This window comes from Hevea brasiliensis, chromosome 10 (genome assembly GCF_030052815.1).
Source record: "Hevea brasiliensis isolate MT/VB/25A 57/8 chromosome 10, ASM3005281v1, whole genome shotgun sequence".
NCBI classification, from domain to species: domain Eukaryota; kingdom Viridiplantae; phylum Streptophyta; class Magnoliopsida; order Malpighiales; family Euphorbiaceae; genus Hevea; species Hevea brasiliensis.
In genome coordinates, this window is record NC_079502.1 from 11,966,746 (window position 1) to 11,989,867 (window position 23,122).

At 32.2% G+C, this 23,122-nt stretch overlaps 1 protein-coding gene across 1 annotated transcript; it reads left to right on the plus strand.

Annotated features, from left to right (window-relative positions):
• The first annotated feature begins 5,521 nt into the window (after nt 1-5,521).
• On the plus strand, nt 5,522-8,902 carry LOC110661390 (calcium-transporting ATPase 12, plasma membrane-type-like). The gene has a single exon (XM_021820001.2). It carries the CDS (start codon nt 5,545-5,547, stop codon nt 8,752-8,754), a length of 3,210 nt encoding a protein of 1,069 aa, XP_021675693.2. The 5' UTR covers nt 5,522-5,544; the 3' UTR covers nt 8,755-8,902.
• Nucleotides 8,903-23,122: the final 14,220 nt, after the last annotated feature.

Genomic DNA, 23,122 nt, shown 5'->3' on the forward strand with positions numbered 1-23,122 from the left:
CCTTTAGGAACCTTTTTACCTTCATACTTTCTGTAGCCACTGCTGTAGGGGCATATCTGCTCAGTTCCAGAAATTCAAAATTCTGTAGCATATTCATTTACAGACCTGCCATTCTGCCTTAAGGCCTCAAAGGCCCACTGCTTTTGATCTCTAAAGCTTTCTGGCATAAATCTGTTGATAAACAGTTCCACAAACTGGGTCCATGACAAACCTTCCATCCGAGGTAATATATAGTCATTCATCCATTGTCTAGGCATAGGCCCCATGACATGCTGCACACACTCTATAAGTCTCCTATCAGTCAACTACAATTCCATCCCTACCTGTTTGTAGGAATCCAAAAATCGATAGGCATTGTCTGACACATCATAAGTACTAGGCAATAACTTTTTGAAATTAATTATTTGTTTATAAGGTTCCCCTCTTGGTGCAGTGGACTGCTGCTGTCGGGAGGGTGGACCATATACTGTGCCATCATATCGATGGTTCTCTGCAAACTAGCTAGAGTAGCTGCCATTGGGTCCATGGGACCCTGAGCCATAAAAGACTATTCCTGAACTAGTGGTGGCTGCTCCTGTACTTTGGTAGCTTTAGGCCTCCTGCCCTACCTTTTCGGGGCAGGCGCCTTATCCTGTGCTGACACTTCGTCAGGCACATCTGGTTCTGGTGCGGTGGCAGCTCTTCTGCTTCTACGCATTTTCCTGAAATTCAGCAGCATTAGCCCACAAAAATTCAAAATGGCATCTTACACAGCTCTGTAGACTCGTATTTGCATACAATTATATAAAGCAGAAACTAGAAGCAAAGATGACAATGCAAGACGAATGTGGACCCTATTTTCCGCATGTGACTCCTATTAGACTCTTCCTAACATTTTAGACAATTTTTCCCTATGAATCTAGAGCGTAAGCTCTGATACCACATTTGTCACGACCCAACCTATGGGCCAGACCGGCACTAGGACCTGGGCCAGCCTAAAGCCTCCGGGGCCTGTAGTAAGCCTAACTATTCCTCAACCCAACTCTAAGGCCCATTTGGGCCCAATTTCAAGAATTTAACCGAACAGAGTTCGGCCATAAAATAGACCATTTAACGGGGAGTTTTTGACTCGCCCGACCTGTAAACACAATATAATCATCTGGGGAGCTCAGCTCACCCTTCATATAATCATGATGCCATAAAAATAAATGAGAGCTCGGCTCCCTCATCCAGTCCAATATACATGCCTTTAATAAGTTTACAGGTCCAACATGGCAATTATATTACAGACCCAAATCAAATAAATATTTCTAACACATGCGGAATTCTAGAAGCTAACAGAATTATACAAACATTACAGACATTAATAGACGACCTGCGAAGAAGAAAAGCAGGTTAACCACAACAATAATCCTCCTGTAGCCTGAAAAAATAAATGAACAAGAGTAAGCATTCAACTCAGAGAGTAAAATATCAATTTTGACCATAATCTCTATAGTTATCTACAGCTAATGCACCCTGTGGAGTAAAATGCAACATCGTCATAAATTTCATACAAATCACATCAAAAAGGCAATTTGGAGCACTCATACACCCGATAATGTCCAACAATACATATATGGGAGCTGATCCCCTATACAGCCCTCTTAATCCAACCTCTGCCAGCGAAGATCTCAAGCCGGACTTTCGCTTAATAAACCAAATACGGAGTCCCAGTGAAGATCTCAAGCCGTGTCTACCCCGAAGGATTAGGTCCTAACGAAGATCTCAAGCCGTGTCTACCTGTCCTGTCCATATCCAACACTATATCACACGCACGCTAACGCACGCACACTGCTCCAAATTATCACAAACAACACCCATGATAATCCATCAATTAAGAATGCAATATAAAATGTGTCTAGTGTTTAACTACATAGTTATATACATATAAGTAATACATGGGCATGCTTGAACATATAATAATATTGAAATTACAATTAAAATTAACATTTTACTTACAGACTTAACCGCAGTTACTGTGGCAGCTGGGTGGAGGAGGAAGGCTGTCCCGGCTCACCTGATAATTTTATTATAATTATTTAATATATTTTACTCAATACAAACTGAGAAAAGATCAAAGATGTCCTAAGTCGTGTTGAAAATCCGGTAGAGTCTCCCCTATACCTAGGACCTACCCAACCTACAAAAGGATTTAAAATGCACTTCTATATCCACAAACCATACACCCACAACTCAATCATATCACACGGCCCCTCCTGGGCCTATCCAAATAATCATCAATCATAATATGTAAAATTACAGTTTAGTCCTTATAATTGACCCTTTTGCAAAAACTACCCAAATAAGCTCTAAAAATTCTAAAACTTTGCCCTGTGGTCCTTAGTAATATTACTAAACCAATGCAAAAAGAATCATAATTTTCTGAGCTACCACGAATATTTTATGGATTTTTAATCCAATTCAAAGACTAGACAATTAAGAAGAAGTAAGGTTCGGGTTTACCTATGCCGATTCCGACCTCAAGAACGAGCTCGGGACGTCTGACAATAGTGGGGTAGCCAAAATCTCGACCCAATTCCGATACATTTTCGGCAGCCTGTCTGTCTAGCCCGAAATTTATAGACCCGAGCAACCGTTGAATTTCCATGAATTAAAGGTACTTACACGAAGCCCACAACACGGGAGTTAGTACATAATTTTTACGAAATTTTCTAAGCTCATTTAGTGCTCGGAAAAATACTATGCGGGACCCACCAAAAAACAGTGTCGAAAAATTTTGAAATTTATATTGTCGTAAAGCTCTCGACGAGTAGAGCGCTCCAATACTCTCGATTTTCTTGTGGGGTTCACGGTTTGCTAGAAATCTAGCTCAAAAGTCAAAATGGGCTAAAATTTCCTGAACAAAGATTGGGCAAACCACTCGATAGATTTTGGTGTTCTTTCTGTCTATGGAAAGCTCTCGAGGTGTAGATGAGTTTTGACATAAGACCCGACTCAAACGGTGGCCGGATCTGCCGGATTTTGGCCGGGAAGCCGAAAAGGCACGTGCATGCAGTTGGGTCTTCTCGTGACGTTTCCGACCACCTGGAGCGTCGGCCGGTGGCGGGGAAGAGGCCTGGAGGTGCGCCAGCGAGCTGGGGAGGGCTGGGTAGTGACTGGCCGGCGAGGGGAGGAGGGAGAAGAGTGAAAACGAGAGAGAGAGGAAGAGCGACGGGGCACGTGGAAGAGGAAAGAAAAAGAAAATGGGCCGGTCTGATTCGACCAGTCACATTCGGTCAGGTTCGATTCGGCCGATCCAATTCAAGATACAAAATTTTAAATTTTTACTCTACCTTGGGACTGAAAACGAGGCCCAAAAATTCTGGAAAAAATTCTAGAAAACTCATAAAAATTCATAGAGTCTAAATATATTTTTAGTTTTGTCACGTGGTCTTTAAATTAATTTTAAAAAATCATCAAAATTTTATATTTTCAGAAAATCGAATCCGATTTCTAAAATCTGAAAAATTTTAAATAATTTCCTAAAATTCAAATAAAATAAAATATTAATATTTACCCACCAAATAATAAATTTAAAAATTTGGGATGTTACAAGAAATTTTTTTAAAATAATATCTAAAATTTATGAATAATTTTTTATTGAATTATTATTTAAATATATATAATTTTTTTAAAAAATAATTTACTATTTTTTAATTATCTGAACATTTAATTAAAAAATAATATACAATTGATAATAGTAAAATTAAGAAATTAAAAATTTTTAAAAGAAGTAGAAAAAATGAATTTTAAATAGTAATTATTTTTTTATTTGAGATACAATTTTAGCGGTAAAAATTTAAAATTATTGAAATAAAATGTTACTATTTAACCTGATAATCTATTTTTTTATGTAATAAATATAAAAATAAAGCTAACAAATTAGGATATGCCAAATGATAATTTTTAAGTACTCTTATTAAGTTATTATTAAAATTATTAGACTTTAAATATAAAAAATATTTTTAAGAATAATTTTTCAAATTTTATGAATAATTTTATTATTAAATAATAATTTAAATATATATAATTTTTTTTAAAAATAATTTATAATTTTTTAGCCCAACCAAAAATTCAACTAAAAATTAATTATTTTTATGGATATATAATATGACAATAGTTGGTAAAAATAAGAATTTTAAAATTTTTAATTGTAAATAATATTTTTTTCACGAGATAAGATATTACACAGTAATTTCTAAGTGCTCTTATTAAATATTAAATTTTTATTTAAATAAAAATAAAATTTTGTATATATATATATATATATATATTTGAAACCCAGATGGTCCAATGCATTCGAGCCCACCAAATTTGACTTTGTTTCTAGCAGGGGGGGGGGGGGGCGCGGCGGGGGAGGGGCCGCGGTTTTAGCTAAGGCCGTTTTCCGGTGTTAGTTCGCTACTTTCCTCTCTTCTTCTTTTTCTTTCTTTCTTTCTTTTTTCTTTTTTTAAAAGAATGCTGCTTTACTTTTGGCAGCTGAATTCCTGATTGTTTTATAGTTATTTAATAAATGAGTTTGACAGTTTATGATAAATTAGGCTTAGACGACAAGAATAAGATGGTAAATGAATTTATTTTTATTTTTTAAATAAAAATAAATATTATTTAATTTAAATTAAATAAATTAAATTAAATTATTTTAATTTAGTAATTTAATTTAATTTTTAAAATAAATTAATTTAATTTTATATTTTAAGAATTTTGATTATTTTTATTTAATTTAATTTAAAAAAAATTGATCAAATTAAATTATTTTATTAATTTTAAAATTAATTTTTTTATTAAAAATTTATGAAATATATGTAATTATATATATATAAATTATTTAATATCATTTATTAATAATTCAGATTAAATAATTTAAAAATTAAAATAAATTAAAAAATTTATTAAAATTTAAACACTGATTAATTTAAACTAATCAATTTAAATCGAATTGAATTAAAATAAACAGTTAAAATAGATTTAATTTTTATTTATTTTAATTTAATTTAATTTTTAAATATAATAATTCAATTTTAATTATTTGGTTTGAATTAAATAATCAGCCTTATTTACGGAATAGTACCATCACTTGCAGCACAAACGTACGAGAGAACCAGGTAGCAGGGTCCGAATTTATTTTGCCCAGTGGTTGGAAATAAATTTTTCCCACTCGTTTTTCTTTGAAATCTGGCAGAAACAGAAAATCACAAGACATTTCAGAGCTTCTTCGCTTAAATTTCTCTTGCTTTTTTTCTTACTCCGCATGCAATAGTTTCCCCTTTTTATACGACTTTACATTTCCGAGCTTCTACTTGCGCCAAATCAACCATAATTCCTCTTCTTCTTCTTCTTCTTCTTCCCTACTGCCTAGTTTCAGCTTGAAAGTTGAAACCCCTTTTTCTTGCTGAGCAACGCCTTTAATTTAACCTTGGACGCCATAGTTGGTTGTAGTGCTGATCTCAATCTACCTTGACGCTCGTCTCTTTTTTGGTTCCATATATATATATATATATATATATATATATATCCAAGAACATGTCTCAGACAAAACCTGGTTATTATGATGATCGTGACTGTGATGGTGATGGAATTTCTCTTGGTGCCACCTTACTCTTCACCGGCACCGGCGCCGGCACCACCACCACCTCTTTTTCTGGAAAATATGCTCGTTTCTGGCGTCGATCCAGGCTTGTTGTTGGCATTTTCATTTCTCTCAAGAAAAAGCCTCTTGATCATCAATCACCGGTGCCGTCACCTTCATCCTCAATTCCTTATGTCCCACCACTGCCTCCTCTCTCCTCTGACCAGCTTCCTAGAACATCCTCTAGTCAGTCTCGACATACCATTGACATCCATTCTGATAATGAAGAGGGAGAGGTAGATGATGAACAGTTACTTCGAGAATCTATCGCTCGAATTGTGAAGGAAAAAGACTTGGAGTCACTGAAACAATTTGGTGGCGTTAAAAGAATTGCTTCAATTCTTACTTCGAATTCAGAGGCTGGAATCCATGGAGGGCAATTACACGAAACTAACCCAGTTTGGGGAAAGATCTTCATCTACAATTTCCTGAAAGCTTGCTACAGCTACACTATTTTTATGCTCTTGATTTCTGCTGTGTTGTCATTTGTTATTGAGATAACGGAGCAAGGACCTCAATATGGGTGGCACGACGGGGTTGCAATACTTATTGCTGTGTTCCTACTTGTCACTTTCACCTCAGGTGGTAACTTTCTCCGTGAAAGAAAGCTACAGAAGCTATGGAAGAAGAAGAACCAACAGCAAATTGAGGTTGTAAATGTAACAAATGGGGAAAGCAAGTTCATCACTGTATCTGATCTTGCGATGGGTGATTTAGTGCCTTTGAAGAAGGGAGATACAGTTCTAGCTGATGGTTTGTTTGTCGATGGTGAGGCCTTGGTTGTGGATGAGGTGATGAATTCCAAAGTTGATTGTGAAACAAACCCTTTTCTCTTTTCTGGATGGAGGGTAATCGAAGGGCATGGGAGCATGCTTGTGATAACGGTGGGTGCTAATACAACGTCAGGTCAGATGATGGGTTCAGAGTTCTGGGCTCCCAAAGAGAAGACATTTTTAAAAGATCAAATTGAGAAACCCATCTCATATATAGAAAATCTCGCTCTTTTTGTCTCTATAATAATTGCTTTTGTAATTTTAGTCAGACTGTTATGCAGGGGACAACACGAAAATGATGACATTTTACCTGAACTGAAGGGAAATTCCTCATTAGATGTGCTAATGAAGATCTTTGAGAGTATTTTCATTAGGCCTAGGGGAAGGGTTCGCATTCTGACTGGTGTTCTTACAGCAATAGTAATAGGAATCCAACAGGGAATGCCTTTTGTAATTACAGTCTCCCTTTCATTCTGGGATGAGAAGGTGGAATTGTATCAGGTTAAGCCTCAGAATTTATCGGCTTGTGCCACCATGGGCCTTGCTACTGTCATCTGCATCGACGCAACAGGTGGCCTAATGTGTAACCAGATGGAGGTTGATAGATTTTTCATTGGCGAAGAAGATATGAAAAATGATGTACAGTCTGAGACTGGCCAAGTTGTTCTTGAATCTCTTCGCCAAGGCATTGCTGTATCCATTGTTCCTGAGATTTTTGTAACCCCGACAAGTCATTCGATTGCTACTTGGGCAAAGTCCAGGTGGGATATAAATGTGGAGTCGTTAGGCCAATGCTCCTCTGTTCTTGAACATGTAAGATTGGGATCTAACAACAACATTAGTAGGGATGTGATAAAGAAAATTGGAGATAATGAGGAAATCCAGCATTTGCACTTGAACGGAGATGCATCAACTGTATTGAGCTTTTGTTCTCATTACTATGATAACATGGGGGAAATTCGTGATGTAGAAAATTTGAGAGTACATTTTAAGCAAATGATTGAACAAATGGAGAATAATGGTCTTACAGTTGTTGCATTTGCTTGTAAACAAATAGAGACTCCAGAATTTAGTGAAGTGGGGTCGCGCTTGCTGGCAATAGCGGGCCTCAAATACTCTTGGCATGAAATAGTACAAGTTCTTCAGAATGATGGAGTGAGCATCAAATTGGTATCAAAGGATAAGCTCTCAGCAGTAAGAGAAATAGCTCACAAGCGTGGTATCCTTCCAGCACCTGGCTCAAATGATGTGCAGCTTGAAGGTGAACAAATTCGAGACCCAACAGACCATGAAAGAATCAAGAAGATAGAAGAGGCCACTGTAATGGGAAGTTGCCTATCCGAGGACATGCTGCTTGTAGTTCAGAGTTTGCAAGAAGGGGGCCATGTGGTTGCATTCTTAGGAGGGTTAACAAGTAGTGAAGCTCCAACTTTAAAAAAAGCTGATATAGGGATCACGAAGGGTAGTCAATGCACAGAATTAGCCAGAGAGAGCTGTGACATTGTTATTTCAGATGATCGTTCAATACCTGAGGTTCTGAAATTGGGTAGATGTGCTTACTACAATATTCAAAAGTTTATTCAACTCCAGCTAACCACTTGCATTTCTGGGTCACTGATAAACCTTGTTGCTGCATTTTCTTTTTGGGAATCTCCAATAACAGCAATCCAGTTGATTTGGTTGAGTTCCATCATTTGTCTATTGGGAGGTCTAATGATGTTAATGGAGTTGAGAAGTCATGAGCTGATGGCTAATCCACCAGCTAAGAGAACCAAGCCACTGATAACCAAAGGCATATGGATAGTAACAGCAAGTCAAGTCTTGTCCCAAACTTCTATTTTGCTTAACTTGCATTTAGTTGGGAAAGCTATACATAGCATGGATGAAGAAGTTTGGAAGTCACTGGTTTTCAATGGCTTTGTGCTGTGCCAGATATTCAATCTGTTGAAAGCTATGGGAATTCTGAGGAAAGAAACATTAAAAGCTCTCCTTCACCACCGCTGGTTTGTGCCGGCTTTGGGGGCAGTGATGATTCTGCAGGTGCTCATCGTTGAGTATGCAGGAAGTCTAGCCGGTTGCGAGAGGTTGAATGTGGTGCATTGGGCTATAAGTTTCATTATTGCTCCACTTTCGTGGGGTTTTGGAAGTGCTTTGGAATTTGTTTCAACCTCCATTTCAAAAGGGTTTGTCAGATCAGATGGTTCTCATCCTGGGTTCTCGAGGGGGTGGCCTCTGTCACCTTCATTGGTGAGCATTTCACTTTCCATATGTTTATATTCTCTATCCTATTATTTTTACCCGGATAATGCCCAGGCCTTTCGTCGCCTATAGAGATTGGCTTTATCCAACTGTAAATACAATAAGCCTCTTGTGCATTTGCACCAAATAATTTGTTTAGCCTGTAACTCTTACTTATTTGGGAATTAATGTTTGATCATTTTTACACAGAGTCAATAAACAAATGCTCATATTTATACCATACTTAGAGCCAGTTGATGCTCTCAAGTAGAAATGCAGTTTGTTGGCATGTAACTATTCCTTCCATGATAGAGCCCATGAATCAAAGGGGGTCTTGTTATAATAAATCAAATCAAATGTTATCACCCCAAAAAATCACTGAAACTTATCTTCACTCATTTCAAATGATTTGAACTACAAGTTTGAGTTCATCCTTTATCAAGAACAGCAGTTTGAACTCTTTTCTCTGTACAGTAATTTATGATCTTTAATTTATTATAGCAGAATATTGTAGTAGAAAGAAAGTATATACGCGTGAATTCTTTATACTATTAGTAAGTGCAAGAAAAATACGAAGGAATATGGTGAAAGGGATGGATTGATAGTAACAATGACATAACATTTACAAACCAAGCAATAAACCAAATTGTTGAGAGAGAGAGACAGAAGCTAGTTAAAGGGGAACTACCCATTTTAAAATTTATTTTAGGAAAAACTATTATTTAGTCTATGTATTTTAATGAAATTAATTATTTGATTTTTATATTTTGAAAAATATACCATTTAGTTTATATTTTACTTCGTTAAACTATTTAGTCCCTCTGTCAAATTTTTCATTAGTCAATGCTAATCAAACTACTATTTAGTACTTTTATTTTAAGAAAACTAATTAGTTCATCTATGTATTTTGAAAAACACTACTATTTAGTTTCTCTACTTTATTGGAACTAATTAGTTGGTCATTATATTTTGAAAAACACAATATGTTGAAAAATATATTCTTGAATTAAAAAAGAAATTTGGCTATGTGAAACTAAATCTGAATATATATATATATATATATATATATATATATATATATATATATATATATATATATATATATATATATTAAATTATTCAAGTATTTCATTCAATTTCTTGGATATCTTTTTTGTGATTTGTCTACTGGGAAATAATTTTCCCAGATTACTAAAAATCTAGGGAAACTGATTAACCTTTTTTGTTGAAAGTAAAGAGAGCATGAAGGGAGGAGTGTGAGTGCAAAGAAGAGAGAAATAAGAAAGAGTAGAAGATAAATAAGGGGGAGATGATTAGGTTAGTTTAGGTATAAAAAATTATTATGAAACTAAATAATTAACAGAAATAAATTACAGGATTAAATACTTTGTTTTTTCAAAATATAGGAGACCAACTAATTAATTTTACTAAAATAGAGACTAAATAGTAATTTGACTGATATTGACTAACGGAAAAATTTATGGATGGACTAAACAATTTAACTAAAGCAAAATACAAAAATAAATAGCAAATTTTTCAAAATACATAGATCAAGTAATTAATTTCGTTAAAATGCAAGAACTAAATAATAATTTACTCTTTATTTTATAGTTCTGAAAAAAAAAAGTCACAAAAAACTATCTAAGACTCGCTACAAAAAAATTAGATTAGTAGCCGAATGATTCAGTTGCTAATCCATTAAAATTGATTGCTAATTGTTTTAGTAACTAATTCAGTCGGTTGCAATGAGTCTGGTTACAAATAGCAACCATCAACCAAATCGGTTCAAATAGTAACCGATAATCAAATCAATTGATAAATTATTTAAATTTAAAAAATAAAACTTTTCATAAAAAAAATATTAGTTGCTAATAGCAATTGATTTAGCAACTGAAATCAATTTCTAATAGCAACCGAAATCGGTTATTGCAAGAAATTTAATGTCTTTAATTTTATAATTTCATAACCATTTTATAAATCGGTTGCTATTTTCAACTAATTTAGCAACTGAAAAGTCGGTTGCTAATTTAAAAAAAAATTATGAAAAAAATTAAATTCCCAAATAACAAATAAAATTCAAATAAATAAATTTTTCAAAAAATTACTAAAATAATAAATTATTAATGAAAATAGTACTAAAAAATTAATATAAAAATATTATAAAAATTACTAATAATAGCTATTATAAAAATATTAACAAAAAAATTAAATATTAAAAGATATTTATAAGATAAATTAATAAAAAATTACCATATATATTATAAAAAAAATTACTAAAGATTAATACTACAAATAATTTACTAACAAAAAATATATTTGTACAAAAATTTTTATTTTATGCCAAAGAAAAATAAATTAAATAAAAAAGATGAGAAAGAAAAAGATGAAGAAGCAAATAGATGAGAAAGAAAAAAATAATGAAGAAAATAGATGAGAAAGAAAAAGATAATAAAAAAGAAAATAAATGAAAAAGAAAAAGATGATAAAGGAAAAAAATATGAGGAAAAAAAATGAAGAAGAAAATAGATAAGAAAAAAATGATGAAGAAAATAGATGAGAAAAAAAAAAGATCATGAATAAAATATGTTAGAAAGAAAAAAGATAAATGAATAAAATATATGAGAATGAACATGATGATAAAGAAAATGAGAGAGAGAGAGAGAGAGAAAGAGAGTAGTGGGGAAGAAAATGAATAGTGATTTATATAAGTGAATTAGTGACCAATTTTAATAACAGATTGTCGGTTGTTAATTCTTTTAAAAATGAAGTGAGAAATTTTGGGGAAAAAATTTTGCAATCAGTTGCAAAAATGACTGCTAATAGCAAGTGATTTCAATCGATTACTATTAACAACCGATTCGTAAATCAGTTACAAATCAAAATAAAAAAAAATTAAGCGAAAATTTTTGGTGGTGAAAACTTGATTGCATTCGCAAATTGGTTGTAAATAAAAAAAAAAAAACAAAACAAAAAAAAAATTGGGTAGGAATTTTTTGAAGGAAAAAATTGATTGCAAATATTGTTACTAATAACCGATTTTAATCGGTTGTTATTAACAACCAATTTGTGAATCAGTTGCAAATAAAAAAAAATAAAAAATTAAGTGAAAATTTTGGAAGTAAAAATTTAGCAACCGATTTGCAGTTTATTGCAAAAATCGATTGCTAATAATAACTGACAAAGAATCGATTGCAAATAGTAATTGATTTATATATACCAAACAGCCCTAGGAACGAAAAGGGGTAATCAACAAAGAAATGGAAAGGCAAACATATGAGAATGCATATAACAAAAATCAGAATGCAAAAATCAAAATACAAACAACAAATACTAAATATAAAAGAGAAAAGAGTTTGTACTTACTAAAAAGTTTTGTATTTTATTGAATTTTGAAGGAGTTACAGGAGACTGATTTACAAGAAAATGAATAGTTTTATACAATGGTGCTTAGTTCATGAGCTTCCTAGAACTAGCAGAGGGTTTTTAGCAGAGTTCATGAGCTTCCTAAAACTAGCAAAGGGTTTTTAGTAGAGTTGTGTTCAACTCTTTCCAAGACTCTCTTCCATTTTGCCTCTTTCATGAGGAAGTGTTCTCCTTTAAAAAATGTCCAGATGATAGTTTTGGAATTTTGAGAATTGCTATGCAGTCTATAAATGCTCACTGTGCAGTTCGTGAAGTACTAGCTGGGAGCATCTACAAAGTTGGATTTGAAAGGATTTTGTAAAAGTAACTTGTCTGCATGTGCCAAAAGCATTTTATAGGTTTTTTGGATGTCAGCAACTGACAGGTAAATGAATAGTGTCGGCAGTTAAAATAATTATCTTTTGTACTCTTTTTTTTTTCAGGAGGAAGAGTGTCTAATGGGGGGGAAAATTCCATCGCAGTCATCTTCATTTTCATCATTGAGACTGATGATGGGTTTTAAATCTGAATCCGCTATAGATGTATTAGACTTATTTTGCAAAAGTTGTTTCATGATTGCAAAGTATTATTCTTTAGTTTTTGCTGCTGCAAGCTGAGCTGAAGCATGTGACTTCCAGGCCAGGAAGTTAGAGTTCAAAGGTCCTGGCAGAAGATTTTAGGTTTTGAGCTAATCTGGAACAACTGGTTTTAAAATTTTTTCTGAGATGTTAAAAGAGTTCCATCATTTTACCTTGAATCTCCTAGCAAGGACATTGATGCCATCCTGTTGATGGTATTCAAGAAACCAAACAAAAACCCAAGGTAGGAAAAATTTTATACAAAAAAGAAACAAAGGTGAAAACCTTTTTTCTTTTTCGGAGGGTTTGAAATATTGTTTGAACAAGGTGAAACTTTCTTGTATTTCTGGGGTGAGGAGGTCTGGAAGAGCTTCAAAATAATTTCACCATTGAACAAAACAAGGAAGGGATTTTTGTAATATCAATGTTGGTTTTGAAATAAAACAACCATGAGTGGCTATTCTTATGGTTTTGTGTGAGAAAGGCATTAAACTAGGCTTGCTGATAATCCCAATAGTTGAAAGATGTGCAGTGATTTATTTTGCTTTTGAAACTGGGTAGAAAGGTTTTGGATTTGGAAAAGTTTTGACCCCATTCTGCAGGGTGAAGGATTTTTTATATATGACAAGTTGAATATGTTAGGTCAGCATGGTTTTTGTCAAGTAAAAAGTATTTGAATTTGTTTGACTCCGTGACTTCAAGGATTGTCATGTAATAAGATTGGGGTTTTATTAAATCTCATGGCTTAAAATACCAACCTTGAGGGAAAATTTTTGAAATTGCTATAGAGGGATTTTTGTCATAAAATTCATCCTCTATTGTCAATATGTTTTGAAAATGCGGTTTTAGGAAAAATTTAGAAATCTTTTTTGAATTTTTTGTTTGGGTCAAAAAAATTTGAGAATTGTTTGATAAACTTTTTTGAGAAAGGATTTTTTGAGAAGAACTTTCTCCTTCCTCCAGAGTTTTGGAAACAGGTTTAGGAATCATACCTTGCTGGATTTGTAGAGTCTGAACCCGTGAAATATTTTGTAATGCCAAAGTAGTTCTGGAGATTTGGATAGTGATTCTATCCATTCTTGGATTTGTAACTGTTTTTCTAGTGACTGGTTTGTAAGTGTTTTTTCTTCTTCATTTATCATATCAATCCATGATTTGATAGGTTGGCTTGAAGAAGTTAGTTTTATAGGATTTGGATTTTCTTGGTTTTGAACTGTGGCTTTTCCTTTGTTTTTGTGAACCATCAGGCTTTATTTTGAAGAAACTCTCTGGTTAAAAAGTCTGAAACGGAATTTGTATCTCTTTTAATAAATTCAATATCAAAATAAAAAATACTAAGGATTATTTATCATTTTGCAAAAATTTGTTTAGAGGCAATGTTTTGAATATTTTTTTGTAAAACTTCTTTTGCTTATTTACAGTCAATGTGAAGCAAAAACTTTTAATTGAGTAAATCACTTTGAAATTTTGTAATGCATATGACAATCGAAAGAATCTCCTTTTTAATGGTTGAGTAGTTCTTTTGACAATCATTTCAATGTTCAGAATGGAATTATACGATGCATTTCTTTCCATTTTGAACTTGTTTTAAAATACCACCATATCCTAACTCTAAGACATCTATTTCAACTACCGTAGGAGCTAAATGATCTGCTAGATGTAAACAAGGAATGTTTTGGACCTATTTTTTAATCTGGCAAACCATTTGAGTGTGTTGTTCTATCCAAGGAGTAGGGTTTTTCTTTAACCTATTGTGCAAAGGTTTTGCTAGACAGTTAATATTTGGACAAAAATCTAAGACATAGTTGAGACTTCTTAAAAATCTCTATAACTGAGTTTTGTCTAAGATTTTGTCTAGGAATTTGTTTGCAAATTCCAAAGATCTCTCAATAGGTGTTATAGTGTCTTGGGTAATATAATGACCTAAGAACCTAATTTTGGTTTGAAAAAGAGAAATCTTTGATTTGGAGACAATTAATCTATTCCTTTTGGCAACATGGAAAAATGTTTTAAGGTGTTTGAAGTGTTGCTCAACAGAAATGGAAAAGATGAGAACATCATCTATATAGACAATGCAAAATTTGAAATATTGATTAAAGATTTCATTCATAATCCTTTGAAATTCTGATGGAACATTTTTCAAACCAAACAGCATGATTGTCCATTCATATTATTCAAAGGGTACAATGAATGCAGTTTTATATCTATCTTTTGGATGAATTTATATTTGCCAAAATCCTGATTTTATGTCAAATTTTGAAAATACAAATGTAAAGTGTAATTTTTATAAAACGTCTTTTTTATTTGGAATAGAGTATCTTATCCACTTAAGATCCTTGTTTAGAAGTTTGTAATTTATCACTAACCTTGGAGTTCATCTTTCTATTTCTGAATTTTTGTTTATATAGAAAGCTATATAACTTTAGGGTGATCTAGATTTTATAATTAATCATTTTGATTCAAAATCTTGAATTTCCATTCGGTAATGTTGTTCAAGTTCGGAATTCATTTGGATTGGTTAGGCTTTTGTAGGGATTTATTTTTCATCAAAATCTTTTTCATATCGTAAATCAACCATATGTTGTTTTTTGCTCCAAAAAGCATTTTGTAATTCAGAATAATTTTTTTTTTCAATTTGGGTTTTGAAATCTGAAATTTTTTGTTTTACCAACTCATTTTGTAATTGGTGTTCGATTTTTTTAAGAGAAACATCTTGCCTTAAAAACTGTAAATATTTTTGTTTTCCTTTTATCAAAACACTAATCTCATTTTCATAAATAGAGTAGGCTTTTATAAGATTGAGATTTCCATTTTTTTTTTCTATAAAAGAGAAGACAAGAGTTTTTGCTTTTGTTTTGAAATAAATACTATCATAGTTAACTTTGTAAGGAGTGATCAAATTGATGAAGGGAGTCCCTAAGATTACACTATGGTGGATATCCTTTACTAAAACAAAAGATGTTTTGATCAGAAAATTACTATTAGCTATGGAGGCCTCAGTCTTATAGCTAATGGACATTTTTGAATTGTTTGCAGCTAAAAGTTTTTCATTTATTTTTTTTCATGAAATGGTTTTGGAACAATTCTTTCTTTGATATAATTTAAATATGCTCCCGTATCAAAAAGAGCAATCGTGTTGATTTTGAAATCTCTGGAGAAAATGATTGTAATTTGTATCAAATATTTCTTAGAAGTAATCTGTTATAAGGTAAAGAGAAAATCTGCTAGAACATTTTCTAGATTTTTCACATTTTGAGTTCCTTCTTCATCTTTAAATTCTTCTTGGGTTTGTTTTGAAAATAAATTTTGGAGAATTTTTAAATATTTCATTTATTTTTCTCTTAAAGTTTTGAGTTCAATTTTTATTGTTTCAATTAAAAGAGATGTTATTTTGCTAACAACTTCTTCTTCTAGTTGAAGTTCTTGGAATTTTCTATTTATTTTGTAATATTTAGAGATATGGCCTTTTTTTACCACATTCGTAATAAGCGGCATTTTTTAAGTTTGTTTTAGATTTAGGATTGGTTTTAGTAGTCCTAAAGTTCTTTTTTGAATTTTTTTTTACTGGTCTTTTTGTAATAAGGGTATTGTTGGGGGTTTTGAAGATTTTCTATGGGATAATTTTTTGTAAGGTTTTCTGCTACAGGCTCCTCCACAATCTATGTTGGGTTTTTTTGTTCCTATATCAAACTTTTTGCAAAAAGATCCTAGTTCTTGGTAAGTTTTCTACATTTCCCATTCAAGTGTTTTTATAGTTTTAAATCTTGACAAATTTTTAAACCTTCTTTTTGGATAAGACTGACTAGATCTCCATAGGTTAACAGATTGTAAGGAATTAGGCTTCCAAAGGCTTTTTTTATTTTATTTTTAACCTTTTCTCCTAAAAGTGTTGGAAGTCCTGTTAGGAATTTTTATTTCCAGAAAGGCTGGTTTGAATATTCCCTAAGCATTAATCTAATAAAAAAGATATTTTTGTAATATTAGAAAGTCACTGAGTTTTTTGCATCTAAAATTTGAAAGGAGCTCAGCATTTTTGCCTTTGAGATGAGAAAGTCACCTACAAAATGCAAGGCAATTATAGCAATTAGGGTGGCTACTACATCCTGAATTGTTTGTCCTAATTCATCAAGTATGGGTGTTCCATCTTCCTTGGTTTTAATTGAACTTAAGATTTCAATTTGTTATTAAGGAGTAAGATGATAATCCCACCATCCCTTGAGTTGTCCAGAGAATTCTGCTATCACGAGCTCAGCAATGGCTTTATCTGAAGTTCCTGTTTGGGTTTTGTAAGCATTTGCTGCCATGGTCATTTCTTAGACCAAACAAAGGATATTGTATTCGGACATGCCATCTATGTTTCATTCATTGACAGTGGAGGCATTAAATTTTGACTAAGTCAGAATGTTTGGTTTATTTTTTATGCTTATGTCTGGAGCTGTTATTGAAAGAGGTTCTATTTTCTACCAATAAAATCTATTTATTTTAGGGTTCTTCTTTGGGATTTTATTGGTCTGAGTTCTGTTCTAGGATGTTGACACTTCTCTGAGATACTTGGGGAGTGTTAGGTGCTGCAGGAGTAGAAGTGAATGCTTCTAATCTACTAAGTTGATTCCTAATGGCTTGCACAAACTCAATTTTACTGTTTTGTTGACTGGTTTTAGAAACTTGAAAGGGTTTGAAAATAAGATTTTTTAGTTTTGTATCACTAGATTTTGGAGTTTCAGTAGAGCAAATTACTACTTTTTGAGCTTGTTCTATTCTAGAAAGTTGATTTCCTATGGTATGGATATGGGCATTTATAAAATTATTCCATTGAATAATATTACAAATATTCACAAGATCACTCTCATTTACTCTTTTGTAAAGGGTTGCCTCTACAGTCTGGTCAAAATGGATTACTTTGATTTGTCTAAGAGGAGGATGATCTAACCCTATCTTCCTACCATCAGAGATTTCTCATTCTGGTTTTTTACTTCTAACTGTAAAAGGGTTTAAAGTTTTTGTAAATGGTTATGAGATACAATTCTCAAAGGCATATATCTCAAACCAATCAAAGAATAAAATATGAACTTGATAGGTTTCAACAAATTCATAAAACTGTTTTTGTATGTTATGTCTTTTTTTTATAGAAAATGTTTGAAAAATCACAATCTTTTTGGTTCATTTTCTTTTGAATAAAAATCATTTGCAAAGAGGTTTTTTTTTTTATCTATAGCAAATTCCTTTTGTAAAGCATTTAGCTCATTAACAACATTTTTTGTAATTATGGAGAAGGTCAGGGAGGTTAGAGGTGAAACCTGTTCCACCATGGTTTCTGCTTGTAAATTTATATAAACAAGAAAGGGAATATTTATAGTATAATTTATGTTTTATAAAGAGGTGCTAGGTATATCTGATGTAAAAAAAAACCTAAGCTGTATTTTGTAAGGTAATTCTTCAGCTTAAGGGAATATCTAGACTCTGGTCTGACCTTTCTTCAAATTGTTTGTTAGAAGGTATGTTTATAACAAAGGGTAATTGCGAATTCTTCCTAAGTCTATGGTGTTAGATGTTGAAGAGTCATCTGTATACCTGGAACTAGTAGATTTTCTGTCAAAACTAAGCTTGACTCTATCATCTGTATACTGTGTAATTTGCCTTATACTTGCATTGGGTTTTGAAGACTCTAGAAGTTCATATTTAACTACACATTTTAAGATCCACTCATCTAGTAAGGTTATGTCTTTCCATAAGATGGGTCTAGGAATGACAGTGTTGAATTTTGTAAGATCTATTTATAAGAGTAAAGTCTTTCCTTTTTTGCTTTGGAAACAGTGTTTTCTGGCAAAAGCAGAAACCATAGCTTTGTAATGGATTTTGAAAATCAAAGCAAGAGGGATTGATCCTTCAATCATTTTGTAATTGTGAGTTTTGATTTGTAAAACAAGAGATTTTAAAATGTTTTTATCACTTAAAGAAACAATAAAATTTGGACAGCAGTCAAAAGAGATAGGTCCATTACACAGACTTGATTCAATTGAACTTAGCAATTAATCTTGAAAGTTTGTAAACCTAGAGTCTCTAAGAACTACTAAAATGGAGGTATTTAGTCCTTCTTTTATAAGGGGCTTAATTCCTACTTAGACTAAACCTATGTGAATATATTTGTATTGTTTATCTCTATGATTTTGTAAAGAGTTTTGAGAAAAAAGATGAATAGTTTCAAAAGGTTTTGAAAGTTGAGTATCTCTTTCTTCAGTTTTAATAGTGAAATTTGTTTTAAAAAATTATATTTAGAGGTTTTGTAAATCTGATCCTTTTGTATTTTTGAAATTTCTCAATCATCAATGGATTTTTTAAAATCTTCAATAGTGATTTCTTCATTATTGATTATCTTTTTCGTTTCTGAAGAGGAGGTAAAAGAATTTGAAAAAGAGGTAGTTCTACAGAAAATAGAATCTATTTTTAAAAATTTTATTAATTTTATTGTTTCTAAATAGAATTTTTCTTCCAGTAGCTAGGGAAACTATGGACTTTACTGCTTTACTCAGAGACTTGCCGCCATATCTAATCCTAGCTCAAAATTCTCGGAAAAACTCTACATTTGACAAAGCAATTTTCAGAATATGAAATCTATGAACAATATATATATATATATTCAATCCTCTTTCAATTCAACTTCTAGAATTGAATTAGAATCGTTATCTAATATTTTAAATTTGAACATTTTATATAACTAATAATTAAAAGAAGATAGGAGGTAAGTTAAAGTAAAAAATTTAAATATTTAGAAATATTATTTATTTTTTAAATTTTAAATATTTTTTAAATTTGTAAATTATAAAAAATTTATTTTTCTAAAGTAAATTTATTATTTTTCAATTATGCCATGTGTCAATTAATTATAAATCCAAATGTCACTTTTTTATTAAGCATTCTTGAGTCTATATGTATACTAGTAAAAATTCCTCGCGTTGCTTCGAATAACATACAAAATAAATGAAACTAAAAATTTATTTTTTATTGATTTTGTTCGTAAAGTTATATATATAACATTGAATTTTTAGAACAAGAGTACTACTAATTGAAGACAAAGTAGAAAAGAACTAAATGTGAACAAAAAAAGATCTTAAGATTTCAATGATAATATAAGATATCTGACAACTATATATAATTCAAAAATTAAAAAAAAAATAAAAAAGAAATATAATAAATATTGATAAATATTAATAAATGAATATCCCATATCATATAAATGTTTAAAATTAATGAGAATTATTTAAAAATTAGCCAATAATATTAATAATTGCACCGTTCAATAAGCATAAATATAGTTTTTCCTTTTTTCCTAATTAAGCGTCAAAGCATTTTCACTCATTATTATTTTTCATTTTTTTAGAGCTAAAAAAAAAAAAGAATTATAAAATTACATTCTAAAAAATAATAGTCATAAAAAGTAATTGTAAAGTTTAAAATAACTACCTCAAGTGTTTACACCAAAATAATTAATTTATTAATTAATTATTTTTAGGTCTAAAAATTAATTAAATTAATTGTTTGTGAAATTAATTTTATTAATTTAATTTTATTAATTTTAATTAATCTATAGCCTAAGATAATTATTAAGTAAATATCTGAGAAGTTATTAGATGGTTATCTGAATATGAGAGATTAATAGCAGTTCCAAGCAGTTTCCAAGTAACTGCTGGTAATTGCAAAATGTGAGAATGTGTCTTCTAGAGTCTTCCAACTACCTACAAGAAGGGCTATAAAAATCAGATATGCAGTAACGTGAAAAGCCCCAATACCGAAAATAACTCAAATCAATCAATAACTCAGACTCCGATAGTCTTTTATCTTTATCTTTATCTGCCTTTTATTTTCCAAACTTTTGCATTTAATTTCAAACTTTGTATTTTCTTTTTCGATCAATCAATCAAAGCATTCAATTTTAGTTCACTTACTTTCCATTACTTGTGAGATTTACGAAGCTGCATACAGTAGAGTCAATTCCCATAGTTATTTGGTTTAGAAGTTAGAGCTCAAATTAAGAGATATACTTAATATCCGGCACGCCTATGCAAACTGTAAACTATGAGACTGCTAAGATTGTTTTCCACAGGAAATAATTTTTGACACGCCTAGTTGGATCAAAGTCTCATCTTAAGACACATCACCACTATTCTTCCCAAAAAATTAGCAAAAAATTTTTGGCATGTCCAGTGGGAAAGAAGATCTCACATTTCACTATCATGTACGTTCTTGATAAGGTGTCACAAAATGCTTTATATTAATGAAGAAAAACTTGCATCACCCATCACATATGTCTTAGAGAAAGGCATAGAAAAGCATATGGATATAGCCTTTGACAAAATTAATGTAAGAATGGAGAAAATAATTTCTTCTATACATTTGTTGTTTGAGATACTCAGTTTATCCGTTCTAGTACTTCCTGATGGCCAAACTTCCAAGTCAAAGGAATTTGATTCAGCATCTAGGAGCACTAGGGAACTTGGGACCAAACTCTGTCACAAACTTACTAAGGTAGTTCTAATGGAAGCCGAATTCAAAGCGAAAAGAAAGTACCAGCCACCTTACAAGAGAGAGGAATAGGTGGCTAGCCAACTAAGAACAACAATTCAACTAAGCTGCCCCAGCAGCAAAACTATTATTCTCACCCAAGTTTTTAGTAAGACTAACCTGATCTCTTGCCCTTGTGTTTATGATGCAAAGGTAGTTGTAGGTCCTCAAGTGGTACTAACCCCTTAGTAGATGTAGACTTTCCAAGTGATCTTTGGCTTCTCTGGCTCAGGAGGCAATAATTTTAGAAGGACTACATTGTCTGTTATGCAGGATCTCCAAATGGCTGCACCAATTCCTCAGATGGCAGTACCTATAGCTCTAATTCCAATGGTACCAATAATTCCTCAAGTGACTCCAAACTCAGGGGGTAATGGTCACATCATCATCATGGGAACCAATGCTCCTATAATCCACGTTCCTAACATCTAAACTCCAATTGATAAGTCCCTAGACAAGCCAAATTCAATCTTACAGGTGATAGAGGGAAAATTTGGTCTCTAAGTTCTTGTAGCTTCTAATGATCAGTTCCTTAGGCCGGAGAGCCAAAATTGACTTTCAAGAGTATTAGAGCTCTCGAGGGCACCAGCCTAAAATTCCCCTAGGGGGCAGTATTAGAGAAATTAATGCTTCTATGGTCTAGGTTCCCCATATGACAATTGGTGTTACTCTGATCCTTAAGGTAATAGTTCTAATGACACGATTCTGCAAGTGCAAAATCATAGCACCTTACAGAAAACTAATGGGATAACACCAAGCAAAAAATAGGCAAGGTCGACCCACGGTCTCAAATAGCCAACTTTATGGCTTTTTCAAAGGACCCTACAGAAAATGGAATAGACAAAGCCCACATAACGTCTAAAGTGTAATTGAGTAGGCATTACTGCCAGTTATGCAAAATAAATAGAGGAATAATGTGATAAATAGGCTTCATGGCCACTTTCATTAATAAATAAAAAGCAGAAACACAGCTTATTATTCAACAAATATCCAAGTATTTATATGTATGCTAAATTTATTACATCACAGCATGCAAAAAAATTCTTAGAGAAAACTTGGAGTCAATAAGTAGCTCTAAAACAAGGCTGGATAGATAACTCCCTAGTATTTGATACTGGTACTTGACGAGGAAGCACCAGGGACCCACACCTATATTCTCTATGTGCAAGTTAGGCACCTGTGAAAAGCACCTGAGAAAATTAGCTCTTTAAGTATATAACGGTCTTAAGAGACCACATGTACTTACAGGAGATTTAATAAGGGCGGATGAAGGCTAAGTACCTGCAGAAGTACCTGTAGAGGTACTTTCTTCCAGGTACTTGTAGAGGTACTTATAAAGGCACCTATAAAGACACCTACAGGTCAACATAGATATTTGGTCAGTAAATATTTTGACAGAGTCTCCTCTGCAATACAAACATCCAAAAAATTGGCTTTTCAATATTTAGCTAATTTTTAACACAACAATCAAACACAACCTACAAAAGCTCACATATGCAGCAATAAAGTGCAGCAATTACCTCCAGTAGTGCAAGAAAATAGGTTGGTATTGGGCATAGAAAAGAATGGCAGAGTATAGACACGCAAGACAGTAGCATTCAGTTCAGGGACACTAATGCTAATGGGTGAGACCTGTGGTACTGTCAGTGGTACCAACAGGTATTTGTGAGCTAGAGGGAGAGTTTGATGCCATCTCTACAAGGCACATATCAAATGTGCATTCTTAAATAATAATCAAGTAAGTAATATAGATACCAACAGGTAATACAATATATAAGTGCTTAGCATCTTAGTGCAGCAAGCACAAGTAACTTACAAATTTCTCAAATCCAGTAGAAATCAATAAGACCCATTCAAGTATTGGATTACTCCATAGCAAAATTAGCATCAAGACGAAATTAAAGGGTTGTATTATCACCTGA

Bases quoted from the DNA above. Each gene is read 5' to 3' on its own strand.
- LOC110661390 (XM_021820001.2), top strand. From the start codon at position 5,545: ATGTCTCAGACAAAACCTGGTTATTATGATGATCGTGACTGTGATGGT.